This window comes from Urocampus carinirostris, chromosome 9 (assembly GCF_059441175.1).
Source record: "Urocampus carinirostris isolate Australia breed hairy pipefish chromosome 9, RoL_Ucar_1.0, whole genome shotgun sequence".
In the NCBI taxonomy this organism is placed as follows: Eukaryota; Metazoa; Chordata; class Actinopteri; order Syngnathiformes; family Syngnathidae; genus Urocampus; species Urocampus carinirostris.
In genome coordinates, this window is record NC_142357.1 from 23,778,227 (window position 1) to 23,801,984 (window position 23,758).

Sequence of the window (23,758 nt, forward strand, 5' to 3'; positions counted from 1 at the left end):
GTACAAGAAACGTTTGGGACCACTGAAATAAAGTTTTGTATCGCCGACTTGCCAAGTCTTTACGAAACGCACGAGATTCTGAACTAAATGATGTAAAAGGCATTGTGTGAAGTAATACGGTAATATGGTAACCCCCATTGCTACACGTATTTAACAAGGTTTGTTACTTATATTACTTAGTTTTTAATTAATTTCTGTTTTTGCATTTTTCTAACATTTGCATCTGGTACCGTGACTAAAAATTATGTGATAATGAAGCGAGGTCTATTGTCTTTTTCTACATATATATTCCTAGTGGCTTGGTGGTTAGGATTTAGGACTCATTTCATCGCTTTTCGCGTTTGATCCCAGTTACCACCACCATTTTAAAGTAATTGTGGTCAGTCATAAATATCAACTGATGAATAGTTACACTAATATGATTTAAAATGTATTCCGTACGCAATACGCATCAGCTTACAAGGCGCACATTTAAATTTCTGGCTAATTTGGGGTTCTTGGGTGCACCTAATATGCAGGAAAATACGTAAATTCTTGCACCTCTAGAAGAAAAAAAACATACTTGAAGGTAGATGCTGTAAAATTACTTCAGTATAAGTGATGAACATCTCCACATATGATGCTGATTAAATAAAATATATGTTTGCTTCTTTTGCTGGTCAGCTGGAATGGAGAGACCACAAAAAATTGAACAGGTTGACCTGACTCCCACTCTGGCCCTCTCCCTGGGGCTACCAATCTCACAAAACGGCGTGGGCCGCATCATTTCGAGCGTTTTTGAAGAAACGTCGCTTAGAGACCAATTGCGCTTTCTGCATCTCAACGGTCACCAGCTGAGCTGCCTACTCAAAGACAGCATTCCTGACTATGAGAAAGGTAATTGACCAATAAAGTGACTTTATTCGGATAGACACGCTATGCACATTTACTCTTAACTTCAGGGTTCGCATGGGTGCCTGAAACTGCTTGAATTATAATGTTGTGTTTTCAATGTTTAAAAAGTGCCTGTAAATGCTTGAAATTGTTGCCATATTTTTCGGCTGTCAATTAGACCACGCATTAAATCACGTGTCAAAATCCTGTCCTGCGGGCCATATGTGGCCTGGTACATCATCTTTTAAGGCCCGCGAGACAATTCTAAGAGAAGCTCAAGAGATAAATGAACATCAAAAAATGACTTGCAGTTTTTTACATTTCCACTAAATATCACCAAAGCTATCCGCCACTCCCAGAGCTGTATTTGCTGACTACCATTAATCAACTAGACAACATTGAGTAAACCCATCTTTTTGTTATTTTACCTCAAATAAGTCACTTATGCAATGTTTAAAGCAATTAGAAAAAGGTTAAATTAAAACAAATAGCATCTGGGTGTCTTTGCAGTTGTTCCTTTCTACGGTGGATATGAACTCTTAACAGCAAAGCTCCCATACACAAGTAAAAATTAAACGCAAAATGACGTTTAAATAATTAACTCAATTATTAAAATTAGTGTTTGTGTTCTGTTTTTGTCAGTCTCCAGTCTCCAAGAGTTTATCCAAGCTAAAAATGCAGAAGAGGAAATTAATTCAATTGTTTATCTTTTTCTTTCCTTTTTTTTCTTACAAATGAACAGTTGACATACACTACAAGAGATTACAATTTTAAAAGACAGTAAATGGAAAAATAGTATTATTGACAATATAACACATTATTATTTCCCCTTTTTTGGTACTGGAAAATTGGCTTTAAAAATCCTTGAAATGTGCTTGAATTTGGCCATGAAAAAGGTGTGCGAAACCCTGAAACTTTAATTGGGGTTGAATTGGAATAAGGGCGTGTATTTAGGTTTAATCTGTCAACAACTTAGTCACAAAACTTGATTTTCATAATAACTGGCCCCTTACTGAGGTTTTCCGCCCATTGTTTCAGAACATAGCTGAGCAAAGACTCAAAACCACTTTCAAATAATAACTGGACTGCGGCTCTAAACGCAGATCACTATAGCAACCAAATGCCATTTATGTTTGATGTTACTATTTTGGCATCCAATTTCTTGTTTCCATGCCATGGATCTTTTCATCCACCCACCTTATTTTGCTTGGCCAAGTGATTAGAAAAACACTGCATATTAGAGCATGAATTCATTGAGATTTACTTTTCCCCTCGGGAAGTTAAAAAACAAATCGATTACAGTAATCCCTTACTGCGTTGTGGTTTACTTATCACGGTGTTGCTGTTTTGTGGATTTTCACAGTGCATTGCGTTCTGCATTCTGATTGGCTAAACAGAAGCTGTTTACTATGGGAGATTATGGGAGTTTTTCGACTGCTGAAAGTCTGGAAGTTACTTGAACAAAAAGAAAGTTTTCCGCTATAAAGTTGATTTGGGGGGATTCTGTTGTACAAAATAACGCTCATTCCCAAGAATCAGATAACATTGGAGTTAAATCTGAAACTGTCACCTTATTTGTCCTCGTGGAGAGACTTGGTCTGGTGCTCCGTAAGAATCGTAACATATGGCCGATGTGCTGTTCCCAAGGCTGCAGTGCAAGCCCACACGAATTACAGTACCTTCGGAAACGGTGTGTGGTTCTTGAATTGTCTGCCATCTATGTAGTTTACTGTAAATGATGCAGCAAGGCTTTGATGCTAGGTCCTTAGCTTGGCCTTTTGGCTTTGATGCTAGGTCCTTAGCTTGACCTTCATTTTTGCATTCTGGAGATGGAATAAGAGCTTGCTCTGTCCACTCCACGCATCGGCCCGGTATTGCAGTACCTCCGGGAACGGTGCATTCGCAATGATCGCAGCAAGGCTTTAGGGCTAGGACCTTAGCTTAGCCTTTTGGCTGAGAGTAAGAGTCCCGGCTCCTTGGCTTTGTAGCGTATTATGAACTGACCGATTACGGATAATGGATAATGAATAACGAAGATAGATCAATAACCCTTAAAAACCCCAAAACCCCACACGAGTCAGGCCAAAGAAAGAGAACAGTTATCGTTCATCCAATTCTTTTATATGGACCAGTGATGCTCAACCAGATGGTGTTGGATGATGTTTGAAATTGCCAAACTTGTTCGAAGGCCGTTCTGTACTTGAGAATGTCCCTCCAAACGACATAATTACGTACGGTGAGAACATTATTTTTATCAATACACAGTTTTTGATTTTTTAATTATATTCAAAACTTCATGTTATCAGATTTCATTATGGTACATCGTGAATTGGTAGGTCCGGGAACTCTCCAAAAGGGGACGCAGTCGTTCCATCCATTCCAAAGTTTTAAGTTATTTGAACTGGGCAACTTTACAGTTTGTTTGTAAAAAAGAAATAAAAAAATAACATGGAATAAAAAGGAATGTGGTAGTCAATTTTGTGCTGGGCTTATTTGCTCTACGCTGAATGTTTTGGGAATTTCTTCAAAAGGAATTATTTTGAAGGCTGATAATTTCAAGATGACGCTAGGGGGATTATTTAATGGGCCAAACCTGTAACTAAAAATAAATAGACATGTTCTTTACTTTAATGGCTTTATCGGTCTGTTATAGAATACAGGAAATAAAATGAAAACATACAATTTATTGGTTCATCAACAAAATAATTTTCAATTAATTCAATGATAGAATAATAATCTTAAATCCTATCTTTCTTTTCTATTAGTTAGTTATGTTCTCCTGTGAATTCTTGATTTGTGGCTGGAAACACAGTCCAAATGTGTCTGTTTGTATAAACCTTAGCTATACAAATGGTTTCGTTTAGTCAATATTGATGACCCTTTCCGGTGTTAAAAAGAACCAGTGATTTGTATTCCACGAATGTGCTCAAAAGAGGAGCAGGTGAAGGACAGCAAAAACATAAATAGGCCTGGAGTTTTTCAAAAACAAATAAATCAATAAACTTGTTATGCACCGGATCATGAGCTACATCAAACATGATATTCACAATATGGAATGAATTTTGTAAATCTATCTAGCATGTGCACTAATGAAGATTCCCCTATATGTATTATATATTTTGGTTTGCTTGCCACTCAGACCATGCAGGAGTAACCTAACAAAACCACGCTTTCTCACCTTTTCTCTATTGATGACATTTACAAATGTGATGGTTTTATACAACAGATGCAGTTTGATAAACTTAATGACAAAATCTGATGATTACAAGAAAAATAAAATGAAGAAAGAGAAAAAAACGTTTCATCTTCTCCCAGTTAGACGGACAGGCACTGAGACAAACTGACATTTTTGCTCTCCTATTTTAGTCTGAGGTTTCCATGGTGATCAGATGAGAGGGAAATTATTTCAGAAGAGCGATTTCTGGATGTGTTGATTCAATTAATTTTTGCACTTTTCCATATGCATGATATTGGATCTCAAGTTGTCGAAACATACACCTGAAACATTTATTATGTAGCTTTTTAGTGGCAGCATTGATCGGCCGAGGTGAAAAAATAACTTCAAATCAGTCCAGCATTCCTTAATGGGATGTATGTTTTGGAATAGTTTGCTAATTTAATAATAAGTATTTCCAGCTTTTTACTGTGTTTTCCTTGCCCTCTAACCTGTGGCTTTTTTGAAGGGCCATTTACCACTTGATGTATTTGATGCTGATGAAACGATAGCCAGGCCCATCGATATTGTTTGATTCATGCCTCTGGCTTCTAATATTTTGAGTAACCCCTCTGTTTGGCAAATCCTTAGTAACAATTTATCATGAACAAGGCTTCCTTTGTTGTACTGGTAAATATATTTTAAAGGAGAGGGATTTTCTTTAATGCATTTGTTTCAATCAATTACAGCACAGTGTGGCTTTGGATGGACTACAAAAGCATAAGTGAGAATATATTTTTCAGTCAGCATCCATGTGCATCAATGGTGTAAATTACTGCTGTGACTCTTAAATACGAAGGCGCAAAGCCACTTAAGATCTTAAAAAGTTGCATCAACGCACCATCACATCACTTGCTTCCATCCACTCCAGGAAATAGGTCAAATATTAACTCATGGTGGATACTTTTGCCCATTTTAATTGATTCTTTTTCGCACCTTTCTATATGTTAACTTATGTTACTATTTTAAATGTATTTAAGTTGCTCATTAAATAGTTTTAATTTTAAGGATTATTGAACAATATTTTGTTTAATAGGCAAAAATTAAGTATGTTGTACACTCATGCATTGCATTGCATTGCATTCACACTAAATAAGCCCCTGATAAGCAGGTCAGGGCCTTCCATGGCTAACACCGCTATCGGTGTGTGTTTGAATGTGTAAGTGTGAAATACATTGTAAAGCACTTTGGGAGGTATTTGGTGACTTGAAAAGCACTATTTAAATGCAGGCAAGTATTTTACCAGAAAAGCATGTTCCAAAAAATATATTGTCTCACAAGTGGAGGATTTTGCTCATTTTGAGGATGAATTTTCTCATTTTCAATTTTTTTTTTAACTTATTATACTAAATAAAATAAAAAAGCATCAGTATATATTTTAAATTCATTTAACTATATAATCAAATAATTGTACACATTATTAGTACTATTAAATCATATTCTATGGTGTGTTTTTACAAAAGTTTTTTGTCCCTTTCTTAACCAAAAAATCATGTTTAAAAATATGGTAAAACTAAATAGAATGCGTCCACAACCCTATTGAGAGTAAGCGGCGCAGAAAATGGATGGATGGGTAAATACAATGCTTCACAAACAAGCCATTTGATAACTTAGTTCATTGTATGGATTACCTTTTATGCCTGTAGATTTTTTGCCACATTTCTATATTTAAACATTAAGGATATTTAGGTGTTGTATTTTACAAAAGAAAACTATTTTAAACAAAGACAATCACCTTGTTAACAATTTGTAAATAAATAAAAATAATAAGAAAAATTACATAAAAATGGTTTTATTGCACTGTCCAAGATCAGGATACTTGTCAAGTTACATTTGTTTATTAAGCTATTAACCCAAAATGTCTCAAAGGACTGCACAGGCTTTAATTAAACCATCCCCTGATCTGAAACCGGCATCTGAACAAGGTTTGTTGGTTTGTTGGATCCCTTAACTACAAGGGTCGCAGGGGCACCATTTCCTGTGGTGTGTCACCATTTCCAGAGGTGTGTTTTTCCTTGTGTCTGGGTGAGGAAAAACTAAAAACAAAAACAAAAATACAATGGGGCCACAAACATAATCTCCCTTCTGGGATGACCAGACTGCAAAGATGTTGGATTAAGTAACAATACACAAAATAGATTTAACATTAACAATAAAGATAGATAATGTGTAAAATTGTTCAAGAAGTCTAACACAGCGACAATGGGCACCAATATACAAAACATAGTCAACATCAGAACTTAAGTCATACCTGTAATTGATTTCACTTTTGTTTATTCTTCCCTTGCTATCTGCTTTTCCATGTTTCACAGCACCATCTGTAGTAATATGATGTCTCTTTATACCGAAAAACAATAGCGACCAGACGATGAAGGTGCTGTATCTAAAGTCAGTTCAGGAGGCTACTCCTGCTGCTGGCAACCATGGAAAACGGTACCATATGTTTGATGTGAAAGAGCAATTTTTATAAATGGCCTGGAAAAGGGTCGGCGCCGCCAGGCTGTACTTGCCCAAGACACACCACATGAAGTGGTGCCTGTACAATCTTGGCAGTTAACAGATCTATAAACGTGTATATCAAAGAAAATACTAGAAAATTATTTAAATTTTCAATTGGTGCTTGCTATGTCAAAATAATGCAGCTGTTAATCACAAAACAGATTTTAAACCACAGTCTTTTTTTTTTTTTTTTTTTTTTTTTCTTATCCCAGTTGCAGGCTTTGAACAATTTCGCGTGGCAGAGAAGGCTCACGGGAGCTGGACAAGGCGCTACCTGGATGGCAGTGCAGCTGAGGTCTTGAACAACATGGGCAATAAGGTTCTGAAGCAGTATTTGGAGGCCCTGTCCTCCATGAGCTCAGCCCTCAGCAAACAGACAGGAAAATATGACAGCTACTCCATGATTGCTGGAATGGTCTTTGTGTTTCAGGTAAGGGTTTGCTGTCATTTTTTCCTATAAGCATTATATTTTTTTAAGTGCATTGTTGATTCATCTTAAATTGTCTCATGTCAAACACAAGCCCGCCAATTTTAAAATAATTGATGTTTTCATAATGACACTTATCCCTATTTTTGTTGCTTGTATAGAGATACCTCGGTACTCAACCATAATTTGTTTAGGATCATTGTTGGAACACAGAATTGTTCGAGTAGCGAAAAATTCTTTCCAATATCAAGTAATTGTTTTCATTTTTGTCCTATCCTATGAATTTCAAAATGCCAGGAAGATTAATAAGGTGTCTATCTAGACAATCAGAAATATCCAAAATATGATAATAACACATGTACCTAAACATTGATACACAGGTTGTTAGACTATCTCTCTCGAAATTATGCTTTCCGACGTTTGCTTTTATATCCTTGCGTTTAGATTACTGTAGTACCTTGCTCACCGTTCCCCCCAAAAATATTTCCTGCTTGCAGATACTGCAAAATTTACGGGCATGTTACACCAGTTTTGAAATTGCTGCATTTGCTCCCTGTGTGTTTTACGATCAATTTTAAGTTGCTATTAAGTTTTTGTATTCTTAAATAATTTTTGAGTGTTTAACAGTTTTACACTCAAAAATAAAACAAAAATCCCATTCAAACAAATCAAGAGTACCACAGGGCAAAAGAACAGTTCATCGTGTGGGGAAAAAAAGAGATAAGACAAAAAAAAAAACGGTACACTTGATGAGTGTGGTGTATTGCGTTATGTGTTACAAATGGTTGCGGATGGAAATTTCCCAAAGTAATCCCATCGCTCGTTAGTCCCATTCAAACATTCACTCTTCCCGCCTTTATTTATTTATTTATTTATTTTTATTTTTTTTAACAAGAAATTGCGTCCAAAATCAACATTTTCCAAATGTTAATCGCTGGGCTATCCGGGAGCTTCCAGTATCTCCAAATTTCTGTAGTGGGGCACTACAGTTCTGTCTCCAAGAAAACACATTCTAGATTATTTTGGGAGAGCACCGTATATTTCTGACTATAGAGCACACCTGATTCTAAGCCGCACGCAGTACATTTTTATAGGAAAAAACATTTTGTACATACATACGTCGCACCTTACTAATAGCCTCATGTGCCCACATTGATACATGAGATATTTACTAAGAAAAAAGGTACACAAAAAGAGTTTAATAATATACGGTATCTTAACTCCTTAACATTCTGCCGGCGGGCTGCTGGACTTTTGATAAGTAAATACGTGTCCGTACAATGTCACCAGTCACTGAAATATCACGCCACATATATTTGTAAAGCCTTACCTTTTGGGATTTAAGATATGATAACTATTTCAAAATACACTCATCAGAGAAACAAAACGATCAGTCTGAATCAAGATATTTGAAAACTATAAATTCGGCTTAACTCACCATCACATCCCCTGGCCGTCTTCAACTTCTTTGAATGTGCGCGAAAATGGCTTCGTTACTTCAAGGACAATCCATAGAATCCAACTGTGTAAATTATGTATTCCAAAGCACATGATATTGCTGACAGATTAAAAGAAATCAGCCTTGAACATTTCTGCTTTGTTTGACATTGCTTCTTGTAATCTGTTCGTTTTGCCACAACATTTCCTTTTATGAATAAACAAACGAGTACAATTATTCCTAATATGAAAGTAAGCCGTCCCCTTTAGTTCGACACCTTTTCCATGATGAGGGTCTGCTCATGTTATTTTTATTCATTCACAAAGTTACATTAAACTTGCGTCTTCCTCAACACATATATTTCACCTGTCTCACTCTTAACTTTACTCCTCGGGCACCCCTGGCAGCCATTAGGAAAAAAATGCATAAATTAGCAGCATCGTTGCATAAGCCGCAGGGTTTAAAGCTTGGGGGAAAAGTCGCGGCTTGTAGTCCAGATTTAAAAGTTTAACCATCTCCACATCCATCCATCCATTATCTGCACCGCTTATCCTCAGTAGGGTCGCGGGGTTGCTGGAGCCCATTCCAGCTGTCTTCAGGTAGTGGGCAGGGGACACCCTGAACTGGTTGCCAACCAGTCGCAGGGCACACAGAGACAGACAACTCACTCGCTCATTCACACCTAGGGACGATTTGAAACAGCCAATTAAACTGAAATGCATGTTTTTGGAATTTGAGAAGAAACCGGAGTGCCCGGAGGAAACCCACGCAAGCACGGAGAGAACATATAAACTCCACACAGGAAGGTCTGATCTCATGACCTCAGAACTCTGCAGCACAAGCGCTAACCACTGCTCTGCTGTGCTGCACCATCTCCCCATATACCATATTTACTTATATGTGAATTTCCCTTCGGGGATGAATAAAGTATCTATCTATCTATCTATCTATATTCAATAACAACTTTCCATACGGGTGCTATTCAAGAGCATTTCTACAGTGTATGAATCACTGTGTATGAATCACTATTTCCAACAAAAATCATCATAGTTTTTATATTCCTGTTATTTTTTTGTTCGCATACCGATTTGTTTGAATTGAGTCGTTGGAGTACCAAGGTATCGCTGTATTTAAAACACAATCTTGGCATGCTTTGCAAATTTTCACAATATTGAACTATAAAAAATGAAATAAAAACAAACATATAATAAAGAAAAATAAACAAGGTTCCAAAAGTGAATCTAAAAGATTCTTTTCCATTTTTTTTTAATTTAATTTAGGAATCACTTTTTTATATTGCTATTTATTTAATATATATATTTATTATTGTCATCCTTTTGTCCTCCGTAACTCACTGCTCTTAGATGGGAACTGGAGTCAATAAATCTGCGAAAGACTTCAAATACAACACAAAAACGCTCACATTTTGTCTGTTAAGAGAAATGTATCTATTCAATGTACATGACAGTTGTTGTTTTTGATTTTATGTAATTGCTCTACGCAATCACCATTGACACAGTATTTTTTGTTTTTTGATGTGTGTTTTTTCAAAGCTCCTGCTGGTTTTATTACTGGCAATGCCCGAAGCCCTGAGCAGCTCTGCAGCCGTGGACCTCCCACTCTTTTCGGCGTTGCTCTCGTTGCCTTTTTACCTCCTGTGCCTCCTGCTGGCGTTTGTGCACGTTCTGGTGTGCACATCTGCAGAGAGCACCTGTTACTTCTGCAGCCTCCCCTGGCCTGCTGTATTTTCTGCTATCGCCTTCACTTCAGCTGTATTTTGTTTGTTTCTTTCCATGGTGATGAAGCGGCTCCCACTTGGGATTAAATCCTATGGGAAGGTGAGTTGTGTTTGGAACTTATTCGATGTATTTAAAGACAAGAATCTCGTTTAAAAACATTTAAAATCAAATTAATCACATTTGGCCGTTTTATACCAAACCGCCCAATTTTAAGTGCTGTCCAAAACAACCCAATTTTTCTTTATTTGTGCAAATTGAAGGGACATTGTGTAATATTTAACCATTAGATGTCACTGTTTTGTGTAGTGCAACCAAAAACAAGTGCTTCAAAGCAGAAGGAAGAATACAAACTATGGAGACTCAAATTAACCTAACTGCTCCATTTTTCTGCTCATTTTTTTTCCTGGCCTTAAGCAAGGTTTTGTTTTGTTTTTTTTGCTTAGGATTACACTAAAAGCAAGATGGCAGACGATATGTCAAAACCCTCTCGTTGAGATTCATATCATGTTAAAAATAATTAAAGGAAAAATAAAAAATGCATTAAGAGTGATTAAAAGAAATGCATGTTTCTATGAAATATATATATATATATATATATATATATATATATATATATATATATTTCAAATCAATATTGTTTATTTTAAACCCCTAGGCAGTGTTACTATAAATAATATACAATGTCTCTTTAACAAAAGTACTCCTGAGTTTTTTCCTAGATTTTTATAGACTGCATTAGGTTGGTTAGACAAAAAGGGTTCATTTTGAAAAATATTTCATTACAATTTTTAAATTGTTATAATTTGCATCATCAAACACATTTTAGAGGAGCCAGTAGGTTGCTGAGAAATGTTGGCAGGCCACAAATAGTCCAGCAGCTGTATTTTTGACAACTTTGCTCTAAAATAATTTCTTCAGCCTTGTTTGGATTTGAATAAACCATGCACCTTGTAGAAAACACTCTATTTACATAACTAAAACAATTTACATAAATGCAATTATCTGTTTAATTACGTATTTTCCGATCTAGATTATAAAGCACACCCCCCAAAAATAGCCTTTTGTCAAATATTTTTCATATATAGGGTGCGCTGGACTATAAAGTGCATACAATTAAATCTACAAAAAGAGCTGTGGATGGTGTATCTTAATAAAATGAACGGTACGCCAAGGGAAACAACTACGGTATTTAGGTTATCTGAGCATGAGAGAATCCAACATGGCGGCGCATGGATACATGCTTGCGGCTCGTCCAGCTAATCTTCTATTTATTGCCGTTCTCTTGTCTTTTTTGCTTTCACTTTTGGACACATGTGTGGCCAAAAACACTTACAGTAGGGACGAACTTATTCGGTTGGGTGGGCGTCTAAATTTCGACTTTTCGGGCACTTTTTATAACGCCTATGATATACCGAGCGAACTTCAAAGAGACCCGGCATCCTTGTGGACAGCTATTCCTCTTAATAAACGACGGCGGCGGCCCCGTAAAGAAAGAAAACAGAAACGTGGTTGCCGTGCAGGTAGATGTGTGAAGCGTGTGAAGTCCAAGCAGCAAGATGGACGCGAGGATGGACGCGAGGATGTAACTAATTCCACCATTCATTCCTCGCCGGACAACCGACGCTTTAAACTCAGCGCTCACGAACGGCCACAACGCCGGGAGCTTTTGAAGATCTCGACAAAGACTACAAAGAGTTCAGCTAAGTCAAATGATTCAGCAAAACTGAAATTTGGTCTGTTAAATATTAGATCGCTTGCTCCAAAAGCTTTACTTGTTGATAACATTATTCGTGATTATAAACTTAACTGTATGGGTCTTTGTGAAACGTGGTTACGCCCGGATGAGCACTTAGCGCTAAATTATGCCTCTCCCCCAGACTACGAGAGTAGTCATATAGCACGCACGCTGAAAAGAGGTGGTGGTGTTGCGCTAATCTCTGAAAAATCGCTCAAATTTAATACACGTACCTCTAATAATTACAAAACGTTTGAGGCTCTTGTGATGCGGTCCCCTCAATTGTCAATTGATGTAATAACTATCTATCGTGCACCTGGGCCATACACAACTTTCTTAGACGAATTTGCTGAACTTTTGTCTGAACTAGTAACCTATGCAGACAAAATTATAATTATGGGAGACTTTAACATTCATATGAACTCCCCACACAGTTCACTTACTATTGCGTTTAGTTCTCTAATTGATGCATTTGGTTTTACTCAACTGGTTGACTTGCCAACCCATAAAAATGGGAACACGCTAGACTTGATTCTGACTCGAGGAGTTTTAACCTCAAACATTATGGTGCTACCGTGTACTACTGTTATCTCTGATCATTATTTAGTGACATTTGAGGTGCTAACTAAATGTAGAGTTAATAAAGATGAGGGATTTAGCGGACGCAATATAAGCACTGGCACAGTTTCTGAGCTCTTTGAACTCCTTCCTGGAGCAGTTGCGTCCTTTCCTAAATACAATGGCTCGATTGACTCACTCATGAATGAGTTCAATACCACCCTGACTAGTGTGCTGGATTCAATAGCGCCCATAAAACTAAAATCACGTCCTAAAAGACGCACACCTTGGTTTACTGATGAAACTAGAACCCTTAAAAAAGAATGCAGGAAATGGGAGAGAAAATGGCGCGCTACCAAGCTTGAGGTTTTCCATCAAACCTGGTGTGACAGCTTGTTAAAGTATAAAGCGGCCCTTGCCTCTGCAAAATCGGCCTACCTTTCGAAGGTGATTGCGTCTCAAAAGAACAACCCCAAAGCCCTTTTTGACACTGTAGCATCGCTTACAAGGCAACAGCCTATCGCAGACAGTTCGACACACTCTGCTCAGGAGTTAATGGTCTTCTTCACTAAGAAGATTCAATGCATACAGGAAGAAATTGCAAAAGATATTGTTAGTACCACACGTATTAAAGGACTGAAATTTACAGATGCACGACAGGGTGGCTGCCCTGGGAAAATGGCCGGTTTTAGTGAACTGTCACTTGATGATCTCAAACAAGTGGTGAATGCGGCCAAACCGACAACTTGCCAGTTCGACCCGCTCCCAGGTTCACTTATTAAAAGTCTTTTTAGCGTCCTTGGGCCTTCAGTTCTAAATATTATAAATACATCACTCTCCTCAGGTGTAGTTCCAGCAGCTTTTAAGTCCGCCGTTATTAAACCCACACTGAAACGACCCAACCTTGATCCAGAAATATTAAGTAATTACAGACCTGTGTCAAACCTACCTTTCCTCTCTAAAGTACTCGAAAGAGTAGTGGCACAGCAGCTGAATGCTTTCATATCCGAGAATAACCTTTTTGAATCCATGCAATCAGGATTCAGGGCTAACCACTCTACTGAGACAGCTCTGATCAAGGTAACAAATGATCTCCTAATGTCAATGGATTCTGGCGCTTCATCACTTTTGCTGCTGCTGGATCTTAGTGCTGCTTTTGACACAGTGCGCCACAATATCCTACTAGAACGGTTGGAAAAATGGATTGGTCTCTCAGGAGCCGTCCTCTCGTGGTTCAAATCCTACCTCTCAGATAGGACGCACTGTGTTAAATATGGTGAAACGACATCTGAGCCCTTTAATGTTACCTGCGGTGTTCCGCAGGGTTCAGTGCTCGGCCCCCTACTTTTCAACATTTACATGCTTCCATTAGGTGATATTATTCGCAAGTACAATATCAGCTTCCATTGCTATGCAGACGACACTCAACTATATCTTCCGTTGGAGGAATCTTCCACACTAAACTGTGGAAATTTGGAGGCCTGTCTCACTGAGATAAAAGAGTGGATGTCACTCAATTTCTTGCGTCTTAACTCTGAAAAGACTGAAATGTTAGTCATTGGTCCTTCTAAATGCCGGGACTTATTCTCAAAAACTGCTGTGAACATTGACAAATGTCACATCACACAGAGTGACTCAGTTAAAAATTTAGGTGTCATATTTGACCCTGATCTATCCTTTGAGATGCATGTAAAGCAAATTACTAGAACTGCCTTCTTCCATCTTCGCAACATTGCTAAAATCCGTTCAATACTGTCTCAGTCTGATGCGGAAACAATAATTCATGCATTTGTTACCTCCCGTCTCGATTACTGCAATGCACTACTCTCCGGTCTCCCGAAGTCCAGAATCAAGTCTCTTCAGCTAGTACAAAATGCCGCAGCGAGGCTCTTAACCAGGACAAAAAAGTACGATCACATAACACCGATTTTGGCTAACCTGCATTGGCTCCCAGTTAGCCAAAGATGTGACTTCAAAGTTCTCTTAGTATTGTACAAAATCATACATGGACTTGCTCCCTCTTATCTTTCAGATCTGATCTGCCACTATGTCCCGGTCCGAAGCCTACGATCTGAGAGTGCTGGTCTTCTGATGATCCCGAGAGCAAAAAAGTCTTCTGCTGGTTCGAGAGCGTTCTCCATCCGGGCACCGGTGCTGTGGAATGCTCTTCCCCCTGAGATTCGATCTGCAACCTCAGTGGAAATGTTTAAATCTAAACTTAAAACTCACTTCTACTCCATTGCATATGAATAACCTACTCCTCTTGTCGGTTGAAAATAGTTTGTGTAATATAGTGTAACAATCTGTGAAGCCCTTTGAGACTCTTCGTGATACAGGGCTATACAAATAAAAATGACTTGACTTGACTTGACATGATGAATCTGACTTTACTTTTTTTTTTTTATATATATTTTTCAGGACGACTTTGTTTCCTTATTCTCTCAAGATTTGTTTCTTGCACCATGAGTAAAAATAGTGTGATAATGAGAATAATCTAAAAATATTTGTTATCTGCATCTCTGGGGTCTAGATGTTCGGTTTCATCACTTGCACTGCTGTTTGATTCCCGTTTTATCCATCCGCACAATATCTGCACTGCTTATCCCCAGTAGGGTCGCTGGGGTGCTGGAGCCCATCCCAACTATCTTCGGGCAGTGGGAAAGGGACACCCTGAACTAGTTTCCAGCCAGTCACAGGGCACACAGGGACGGACAACTCACTCGGCCATTAGCACCTAAGGACAATTCAGACCGGCCAATCAACAAGACATGCATGATTTTGGAATGTGGTAGGAAAGTGGAGTGCCCGTAGGAAACCCACGCAAGCACGGGAAGAACATCCGAACTCTGCACAGGAAGGCTGGAAGCTGGATTTAAATCCATGACCTCAGAACTGTGCTGCGGACGCGCTAACTGCTCAGCTGCCGTGCCGCCCCTGTTACATACAATGTTCTGCAATTTTGGTCAGCGATGTTATTCGTTTGATTTATCATTGCACAAACATGGTCGTATACTTTAAACCCTTGTAGCGTTGCATACAAATGAATACTGTATGTGTTTCCAATTTTATACACATAAAAGGCACACCGTGTTCTAAGGTGCACTTTTAAATTTCTGGCCAATATCAGGTTTTTAGGTGCACTCTGGGGGCGGCAGCAGCTCAGGGGGACGGCAGTAGCTCAGGAGGTAGAGTGATCGTCTTAGGATTAAGGGATCCCAGTTTGAATCCCGGCTTGTCCGTGTTACATGTCGAAGTGTCCTTGGGTAAGACATTGAACCCCCAATAAGCAGGTTAGCGCCTTACATGGCTGCACAGATCACGGCCGCTATTGGGAAATGTGAAGCACAATGTAAAGCGCTTTGGGAAGTAATTGACTTGAAAAGCGCTATATAAATGCAGATCATTTCAGGTCATTTCATTTCAGAAAATATGGTACAATTAACTTTCCTTCATTTGACATTTATTTTTATGAGTAATATTTTGCTAGTGTTAATTTTAAGATACATTTTTCAAATTCAACTGTAGGATGCTACTGGACATCATTATCTTCTATGGTGAAACTGAAGTTGTCTTCTCTCAATGGGTCTACTAAATATTTGATCCTCTCCTCACGTAATTCTTTAAAGGTTACGTCTCATTTCCTTTCTGCGAATTTAACTCAAGTAACTCAAAGCTGATACAGCTAAAAGACTTTCTCTAGTTTGTTTCTAAACCTCACTTTTCGGCTTGAAGTTTGAACTGTCTCACTCGTTTTGTTTTCCCTTTTCTGCAGACAGCCTTTAAAATGAGTAGCGTTGAGTGGTCCCTGTCTGATTTGGACGTTTTGCTGCTCGTGGGCACGGCTGGTCACACCCTCAGTTTGGGAGCCAGCAGTTTCATAGAAGAGGAGCATCAAACGTGGTATTTCCTGCTCAGCACACTCTGCCTGGCAGTCTTCCAGGATGTGTGTCGCAAGTACTTCAGTGAGAGAGGTAGCCTGGGAAGCGAAGAGGAGTTTGTTTGTGGTTGTAAGGACAACACCACTGGAGATAAGCACTCTGAGAAGTGGCTGTCTTTAGCCACACCGCCCTTTGTACTACTCTGTTGCCGACTGCTGCGCTCCCTCAACCAGACGGGCGTACAGTGGGCGCATATTCCTGACCTGGGCCACTGGCTTAACAGGTGGGATTGGATACTATGTAATCATGAAATAGTTATTTTTTAAATTGACAATCAAAAGTTAAGTTACATTTCAATAAATTTAAATTTGGTATATGGCTTCATATAGAAATTGTCGTCCTCTTTTTTTTCCTCTCTGGGTTTTCCTTCCACCCGCATACTTTTTGTTCTTATCCCTTCATATGTACCTCTCTCCTACTATTGCTCTCGCTCTCTCGCTCTTCTTCCTCCCCTTACTTTACCCTTCCTCTCATGCTCTTTTTCTCTCTTTGTCAATTTCCCTCTCTCCATTGTCTTCTATCCATCAATATCTTGCCCTCCCTTTATCACTTCTTTTAGCTATATAGAGGTAATATCTTAAGCCCGTCCTAAAATTTAGATTATTACTTTTGGGTTGGGCCGGGCTGGGGTTCTCTCTCGCAGCCCTTTGTTTTAAGAATTATCCACCAAGCATTGTTCTTCTTTGTCTCTCTGCCTCTCTCTCTCAAAGTGCAGCACTAAACCCTTACGGAAGTACTGCTGCTGTGGTTAATGGCCCAATTTCCACCCCGTCAAAATGACTGAGCCTTGAAATTTTCCTGACAACTCTCGAAAAACTCAACAAAAATTTGTCAATGATGGAAAATAAATATGAATAAATAAATAAATATAAAAAATTTAAATGTTTATAGTCGAGTCATGTTCATTTATACAATCACAAAAAGTCTCAAAGTGCTGCACAGACCACCGTTACACCATCCTATGTTTTGAAACTTACATGAGGGCAAGAGAAAAACTCAAAGACCTCCGCATAAGATGGATAAGGAAACTTTGAGAAGGGATTACCCATGAGAAGGTGACAGGATGACTAGGCTGCAATGGGTGTTGCAAGGGCATATACACAGACATCATCAACATGAAATGTAGGAAATAACAGAATGTCCAGTTGACTGTTCCAAAATCTTGATTATTGCAGTAGGTTCTCAATGATGCCATAGATCAGGTCCAGGGCCGGTACGATGGTCGCAAAATGTATTCACCGTGCAACAACTAGTCCAAACGTTTTGTATACAGTCTTGTTTAACCTACATTTTGTCCTCTAAATCAAGTTATTTGATCAAGCTCAGGTTGGGTCAGGCTTTAATACCTGCAGCCTTATCTTACTCCTATCCTATTCCATCTCTCCTTGTCTCCCTGAACCCTCTACTTTTCCCTTTATTCGCTCATTACCAAACTCCCTCATCTGTCCCTTTCTCACTTTCCACCTTCCTCAATCCCTTTTAGGTGTGCATTTCTATCTCCAGCTCCCCTCTTTCATTATCTTTGTTCACTCTGTCTCTCCGCTCCCTCTTTATTTCTCTCTCTCCCCCTGACCCTCTCCAACTCTGATCTATTCTCCCTCTCTCCTTTGCTCCTCCTCTTAATCTATCACCCTCTTCATTTACACTCTATTACTCCATTTCTGTATCTTTCCCTTTCATATTATTTCTCTCTACGTTGCCATCATGCTTTCTTACTCAATTATCCCTTGCTTTTCTTTTTCAAGATGTATTTAATCATACAGGTCTTTAAGTAAAACACTTTTGATTTTTTTTAAGACTTCCAACTGATAAATATTCACTCAACTGCACAATGCATAGTGATGGCTCCTTTAACATGCATGGCACCGTCGAATGAAGATATAGATTCTGACCTTTTCCCAGTCTATCTTTTTGCCTACCTACGTTGCCTCATGCTCATAAATGAGACCCCTGTCTGAATTTTCAGACCTAAGTCTAATCAACTGCATAAAGAAACTTCCTATTCAACTGTGTTTTATTTTCACATCCATTAAAATTTCCACCATTATCCAAATATCAAGTTTCAAAGAAAGATACGCCTCAAGGTTGGTAGTTTTGTTCATGGTTTAACCTTGATGAAGACTCTGCAGAGATGTTTATCTAATTTTAATTAGTTGAATGTTTCAAAAGTGTAAATGTTTTACAGGAACAAATTGGAGATCTCACAAATACACGATTTAAGTATTTTTTTCTGTTTCTCCTTCCAGCGCTGAACACAAAGTGGTCCTGTCCCTGTTGTCTGCACTATGTTTGGTTTTCATCTACTTCCTGGTCCAAAGACGATGTTCAATGGTGTCCAAGGTTGCCCTAGCTCTTGGACTTTTGGGGGTGTACAGTTACCGGGCTGCTGTTGAAAACATCTTGTTTCCCTGGCAACGCTCCAGTCAGCACGTGTCAAGGTAAGTTTTTATGAGCCACTTGACCATAAACGTCACTCAAAACCTTGAGGAAATACTGCCGTAATATGCCAATGAATTGATTTGAATCCACCATTTAAATAATGGATACTAGAGTTTTAATTTTGTCTAATATTTTGTAGGACTTTTTTCGGCTCAAAGCTGTGAAAAAAAAATATTTTTCAGTACTGCATTGAAGAAACACACATAAACACAGTAGCTCTTCCTGCAGTCTGTTTTATGTGCCTTATAGTTCGGTGCGCCTTATGTGTGCAGAAAATATGGTAGATCTCACTCACCATAAAGCCAAACGTGATGGTGACGATATTCAATGTTACACTTTAATTAACAACAAAACATGATTTTTGTATTTACCTTATTTTTATGAAAGAATTCTGTGGAGTTGTGTTCTTATTCTTTGTGTGGGGAAACAACTATCACTATGCAATTGCCAGCCCTCTCATAACCTTTCCTGTCCTGCTCGGCAGATTCTGCCACTGGCTCACCTAATTAAAAGTGCAACCTTTCACCCCCGCTCATACAGAGGCCACCCGCATGAGGCAATGCTGTAACCTTAGACTTTTTTTTTCTTTGAACAAACGATATGATTGACATGTGATAGCCATCACATCCCCTTTTTTCGGGGAAGACACTCACTCATTAGGCGTGAGTATATCTCACTATACCGTGTACAAACATTAACACATGCACTTATTTCAGAGAAAAACAGTATTTTTTTTTAGATGATGGACATTGCCAGTCTTTTCCAAAACCCCATTTGGGTCCCTTAAAACAAGGACAGGCTCAGAGCCCGTTTTTTCACAGGGAATTCACCCTTAACAAGCGCGCAAAAAACGATTTATTTTGAATTTTGTTGATAAATGGTATTGTACTACTTTTCATTGCACTATTGTAACAATGCACTTTTCTTTAATTGCACAAATTATTATAGCTTAGGCCAGTCTCTAAGCACTATGTTGTAGATATTTCTGCCTGTTTCTCTAAAGTCTTTTTCACGTGTTGACCGTGGAGTGCTATGTCTAATCTTGTTGCATACAATGTTTCACTATGTTGATATCAATGACAATAAATACAATTCATCTTTCTTTAGGATTTCAAAGGCTTCTCTATATAAGCAACCCACATAGCCCCCCTTCAACCCCAAAACCTTTTTGCGTTTATTTCATTTGTGTGCTGTCTTTGTATTTGTTTTCCACACCTGCAGCACACATGAACTGTTTCATCTTCATCAGGACTGCTGTGCTTGTTTCCAGTTCAAATGTACCCATGCATACAGATCAATGCTTAAAAATGGAAATGTATTCAAACCCATCTTGAGACACCTGTGAACCCTGTAGACAGCTAGGAACACACACACATGCTTTTTATACGACAAACACACAGCAGGCTCTTACTGGTTTACTAAGGATCTGTCGTCGGCCTTAGAAATTATAGGTAATATTACCAATGCCAAAGGTCCATTGGGTCTTCAATAACGTTTTTTTAATGATATCCAAAGTAAAAGTGTCATTGCAGCACACATAAGATTAAACATTAATTAACAATATTTACATAGAATATAAAATGCATTCTAAGAAAAAGCTCTTGAAGTGAATGGCTTTATGCAATATTAAATTACCGTAGTAAGGACAGAGTAGTAACTAGTTGTTGCTCACACTGATGTTCTCCAGTGTAATAGCAGTAGACTCAAAGGAGCGTCTGAAGTACTCAATTCTGCTTCTTGGCTAAATGATGCGCTGACTAAAGGAGCTTCCCATCTGTCACAGCTTATCGTAGAGAGAACCTGAGAGAAATTGCGCAATATGGTCCACATTTTGTCCTTCATCTTCACATTTTAAAGCTCCGCCAATGAAGTATGCAGTCCCACGTAGCCAAACAAGACCACACAAACCATTTTTTTTTTGTCAGAAGCCATGTTCATCGGGAATGATACCATATTTTCCGCATATAAGGTGAACTGAACTATAAGGGGCAACCCCTAAAATAGTATTCTGTCAACTATATATATGTGTATATGTATATATATATATATATATATATATATATATTATAATATGTAATGTAAGGCGCTCAGGATAATAAGGGACACGGGATTAAAACAACACTCGGGCCTACAGTATTTATTAAATGACTAATATTCATTTTACTTGACTTACAGTATATATTATCGCAATGATCAGTTGAAAAATGTTGCAGATCATAATCACATAAACTTGTATGCAACGGGAAATGAATCTGAGTAGCGGCAGTTAGAATGCTCAAATCTAACCACTAGTGGTACAGATTACATACAAAAAGGCATTCCATTTTATTCAATGGAGAAATGAAAAAGTAGTCTTGAAAAATATAAATAAATATAAAAAACTAAACAACTTTTGGTGTATCTGTATCAATGGCGGTCAAGTGAATAGGCGTTAGTGCCTTCCTCACCATGACGTGAATCCGATTTTTAAGCAAATGTTTTACGAACCTGAGTGGTGTTCTGTGCCCGGCATGGTTTGTCCATAACGAACACCATGTTCAGACATAAGGGTGTCCATTTGTGCACTTGGCACCAGGATACCCTAGGCCCTAGGCCGTAGTTCGATGATCGACTTTGTCGTCGTTTCGTCGGACCTGCGGCCGCATGTTCTGGACACTCGGGTGAAGAGCGGGGCGGAGCTGTCAACTGATCACCACCTGGTGGTGAGTTGGCTTCGATGGTGGGGGAAGATGCCGGTCCGACCCAACAGACCCAAGCGTGTGGTGACGGTCTGTTTGGAACGGCTGGCAGAATCTCCTGTCAGAAGAAGTTTCAATTCGCACCTCCGGCAGAACTTTTCCCATGTCCCGAGGGAGGCGGGGGACATTGTGTCCGAGTGGACCATGTTCCGCGCCTCCATTGACGAAGCGGCTGATCGGAGCTGTGGCCGTAAGGTAGTCTGTGCCTGCCGCGGCGGCAACCCTCAGACCCGTTGGTGGTCACCGGCGGTGAGGGATGCCGTCAAGCTGAAGGAGTCTTATCGGGCCTTCCTGGCCTGTGGGACTCTGGAAGCAGCCGGCAGGTATCGGCTGGCCAAGCGGAATGCGGCTTCGGCGGTTGCCGAGGCAAAAACTCGGGCATGGGAGGAGTTGGGCGAGGCCATGTAAGCCGACTTCCGAACGGCTTCGACGAAATTCTGGTCCACCATCCGACGTCTTAGGGGGGGACGCGGAGTGCAATCGACACTGTGTATAGTGCCGATGGGGCGCTGCTGACCTCGACCAGGGACGTTGTCAATCGGTGGGCGGAGTACTTCGAAGACCTCCTCTATCCCACCGACACGTCTTCCTCTGGGGAAGCAGAGCCGGAGGACTCTGAGTTGGGCTCTCGCATCTCTGGGGTTGAAGTCACAGAGGTGGTCAAAAAGCTCCTCGGTGGCAGGGCCCCAGGGGTCGATGAGATCCGCCCGGAGTTTATTAAGGCTCTGGATGTAGTGGGCGTGTCGTGGTTGACACGCCTCTGCAACATTGCGTGGACATCGGGGACAGTGCCTCTGGACTGGCAGACTGGGGTGGTGGTTCCCCTCTTTAAGAAGGGGGACCGGAGAGTGTGTTCCAACTACAGGGGAATCACACTTCTCAGCCTCCCTGGTAAGGTCTATTCAGGGGTACTGGAGAGGAGGGTCCGCCAGGAGGTCGAATCTCTGATTCAGTAGGAACAGTGGGGTTTTCGTCCTGGCCGTGGAACACTGGACTAGCTCTACACACTCTGCAGGGTCTTTGAGGGTGCATGGGAGTTTGCCTGTCCGGTCTACATGTGTTTTGTGGACTTGGAGAAGGCATTCAACTGTGTTCCTCGGAGGCCCTGTGGGGGGTGCTTTGGGAGTATGGGGTACCGCACAGTCATATCCGGGCTGTGCGGTCCCTGTATGCCCAGTGCCAGAGTCTGGTCCGCATTGCCGGCAGTAAGTCGGATTTGTTCCCGGTGAGGGTTGGACTACGCCAGGGCTGCCCTTTGTCACCGATTCTGTTCGTAACTTTTATGGACAGAATTTCTAGGCCTTGGCCGGGATGGACTCCGGTTTGGGGGCCTCAGCATTGCGTCACTGCTTTTTGCAGATGACATGGTGCTGTTGGCTTCCTCAGGCCATGATCTTCAGCTCTCGCTGGAGCGATTCGCAGCAGAGTGTGAAGTAGCCGGGATGAGGATCAGCACCTCCCAGTCAGAGACCATGGTACTCAGTTGGAAAAGGGTGGCATGCTCCCTCCGGGTTGGGGAAGAGATCTTGTCCCAAGTGGAGGAGTTTAAGTATCTTGGGGTCTTGTTCACGAGTGAGGGTAGGATGGAACGGGAGATCGACAGACTGGTCGGTGCAGCGTCTGCCGTGATTCGGACCCTGTACCGGTCCGTCGTTGTGAAGAGGGAGCTGAGCCGAAAGGCAAAGCTCTCAATCTACCGGTCGATATACGTTCCTACTCTCACCTATGGTCATGAACTTTGGGTCATGACCGAAAGAACACGATCCGGGATACAAGTGGCCGAAATGAGTTTCCTCCGCAGGGTGTCTGGGTTCTCCCTTAGAGATAAGGTGAGAAGCTCCGTCATCCGGGAGGGACTCTGTGTAGAACCACTGCTCCTCCACATTGAGAGGAGCCAGTTGAGGTGGCTCGGGCATCTTAAAAGGATGCCTCCTGGACGCCTCCCTCAGGAGGTGTTCCGGCCATGTCCCACCGGCAGGAGGCCCCGGGGGCGACCCAGGACACGCTGGAGAGACTGTCTCTCGGCTGGCTTGGGAACGGCTCGGGATCCCGTCGGATGAGCTGGAGGAGGTGGCTGGGGATAGGGACGTCTGGGCATCCCTTTGAAGGCTACTGCCCCCGCGACCCGACCTCTGATAAGCGGAAGATAATGGATGGATG

At 40.3% G+C, this 23,758-nt stretch overlaps 1 protein-coding gene and 1 pseudogene across 2 annotated transcripts in view; both read left to right on the forward strand.

The window, feature by feature from the left end:
- The window catches only part of pigg (phosphatidylinositol glycan anchor biosynthesis class G (EMM blood group)), a 59,209-nt gene that overhangs the window by 20,732 nt on the left and 14,719 nt on the right, over positions 1–23,758 (forward strand). For both annotated transcript variants that reach the window (XM_088343304.1, XM_088343305.1), the window contains exons 6-10: positions 664–876; positions 6,799–7,016; positions 10,005–10,289; positions 16,256–16,644; positions 18,668–18,859. In XM_088343304.1, the coding sequence (XP_088199430.1) occupies positions 664–876; positions 6,799–7,016; positions 10,005–10,289; positions 16,256–16,644; positions 18,668–18,859 (1,297 nt within the window). The remainder of the gene's footprint in view (positions 1–663; positions 877–6,798; positions 7,017–10,004; positions 10,290–16,255; positions 16,645–18,667; positions 18,860–23,758) is intronic.
- On the forward strand, positions 2,639–2,778 carry LOC148359640 (U2 spliceosomal RNA; annotated as a pseudogene).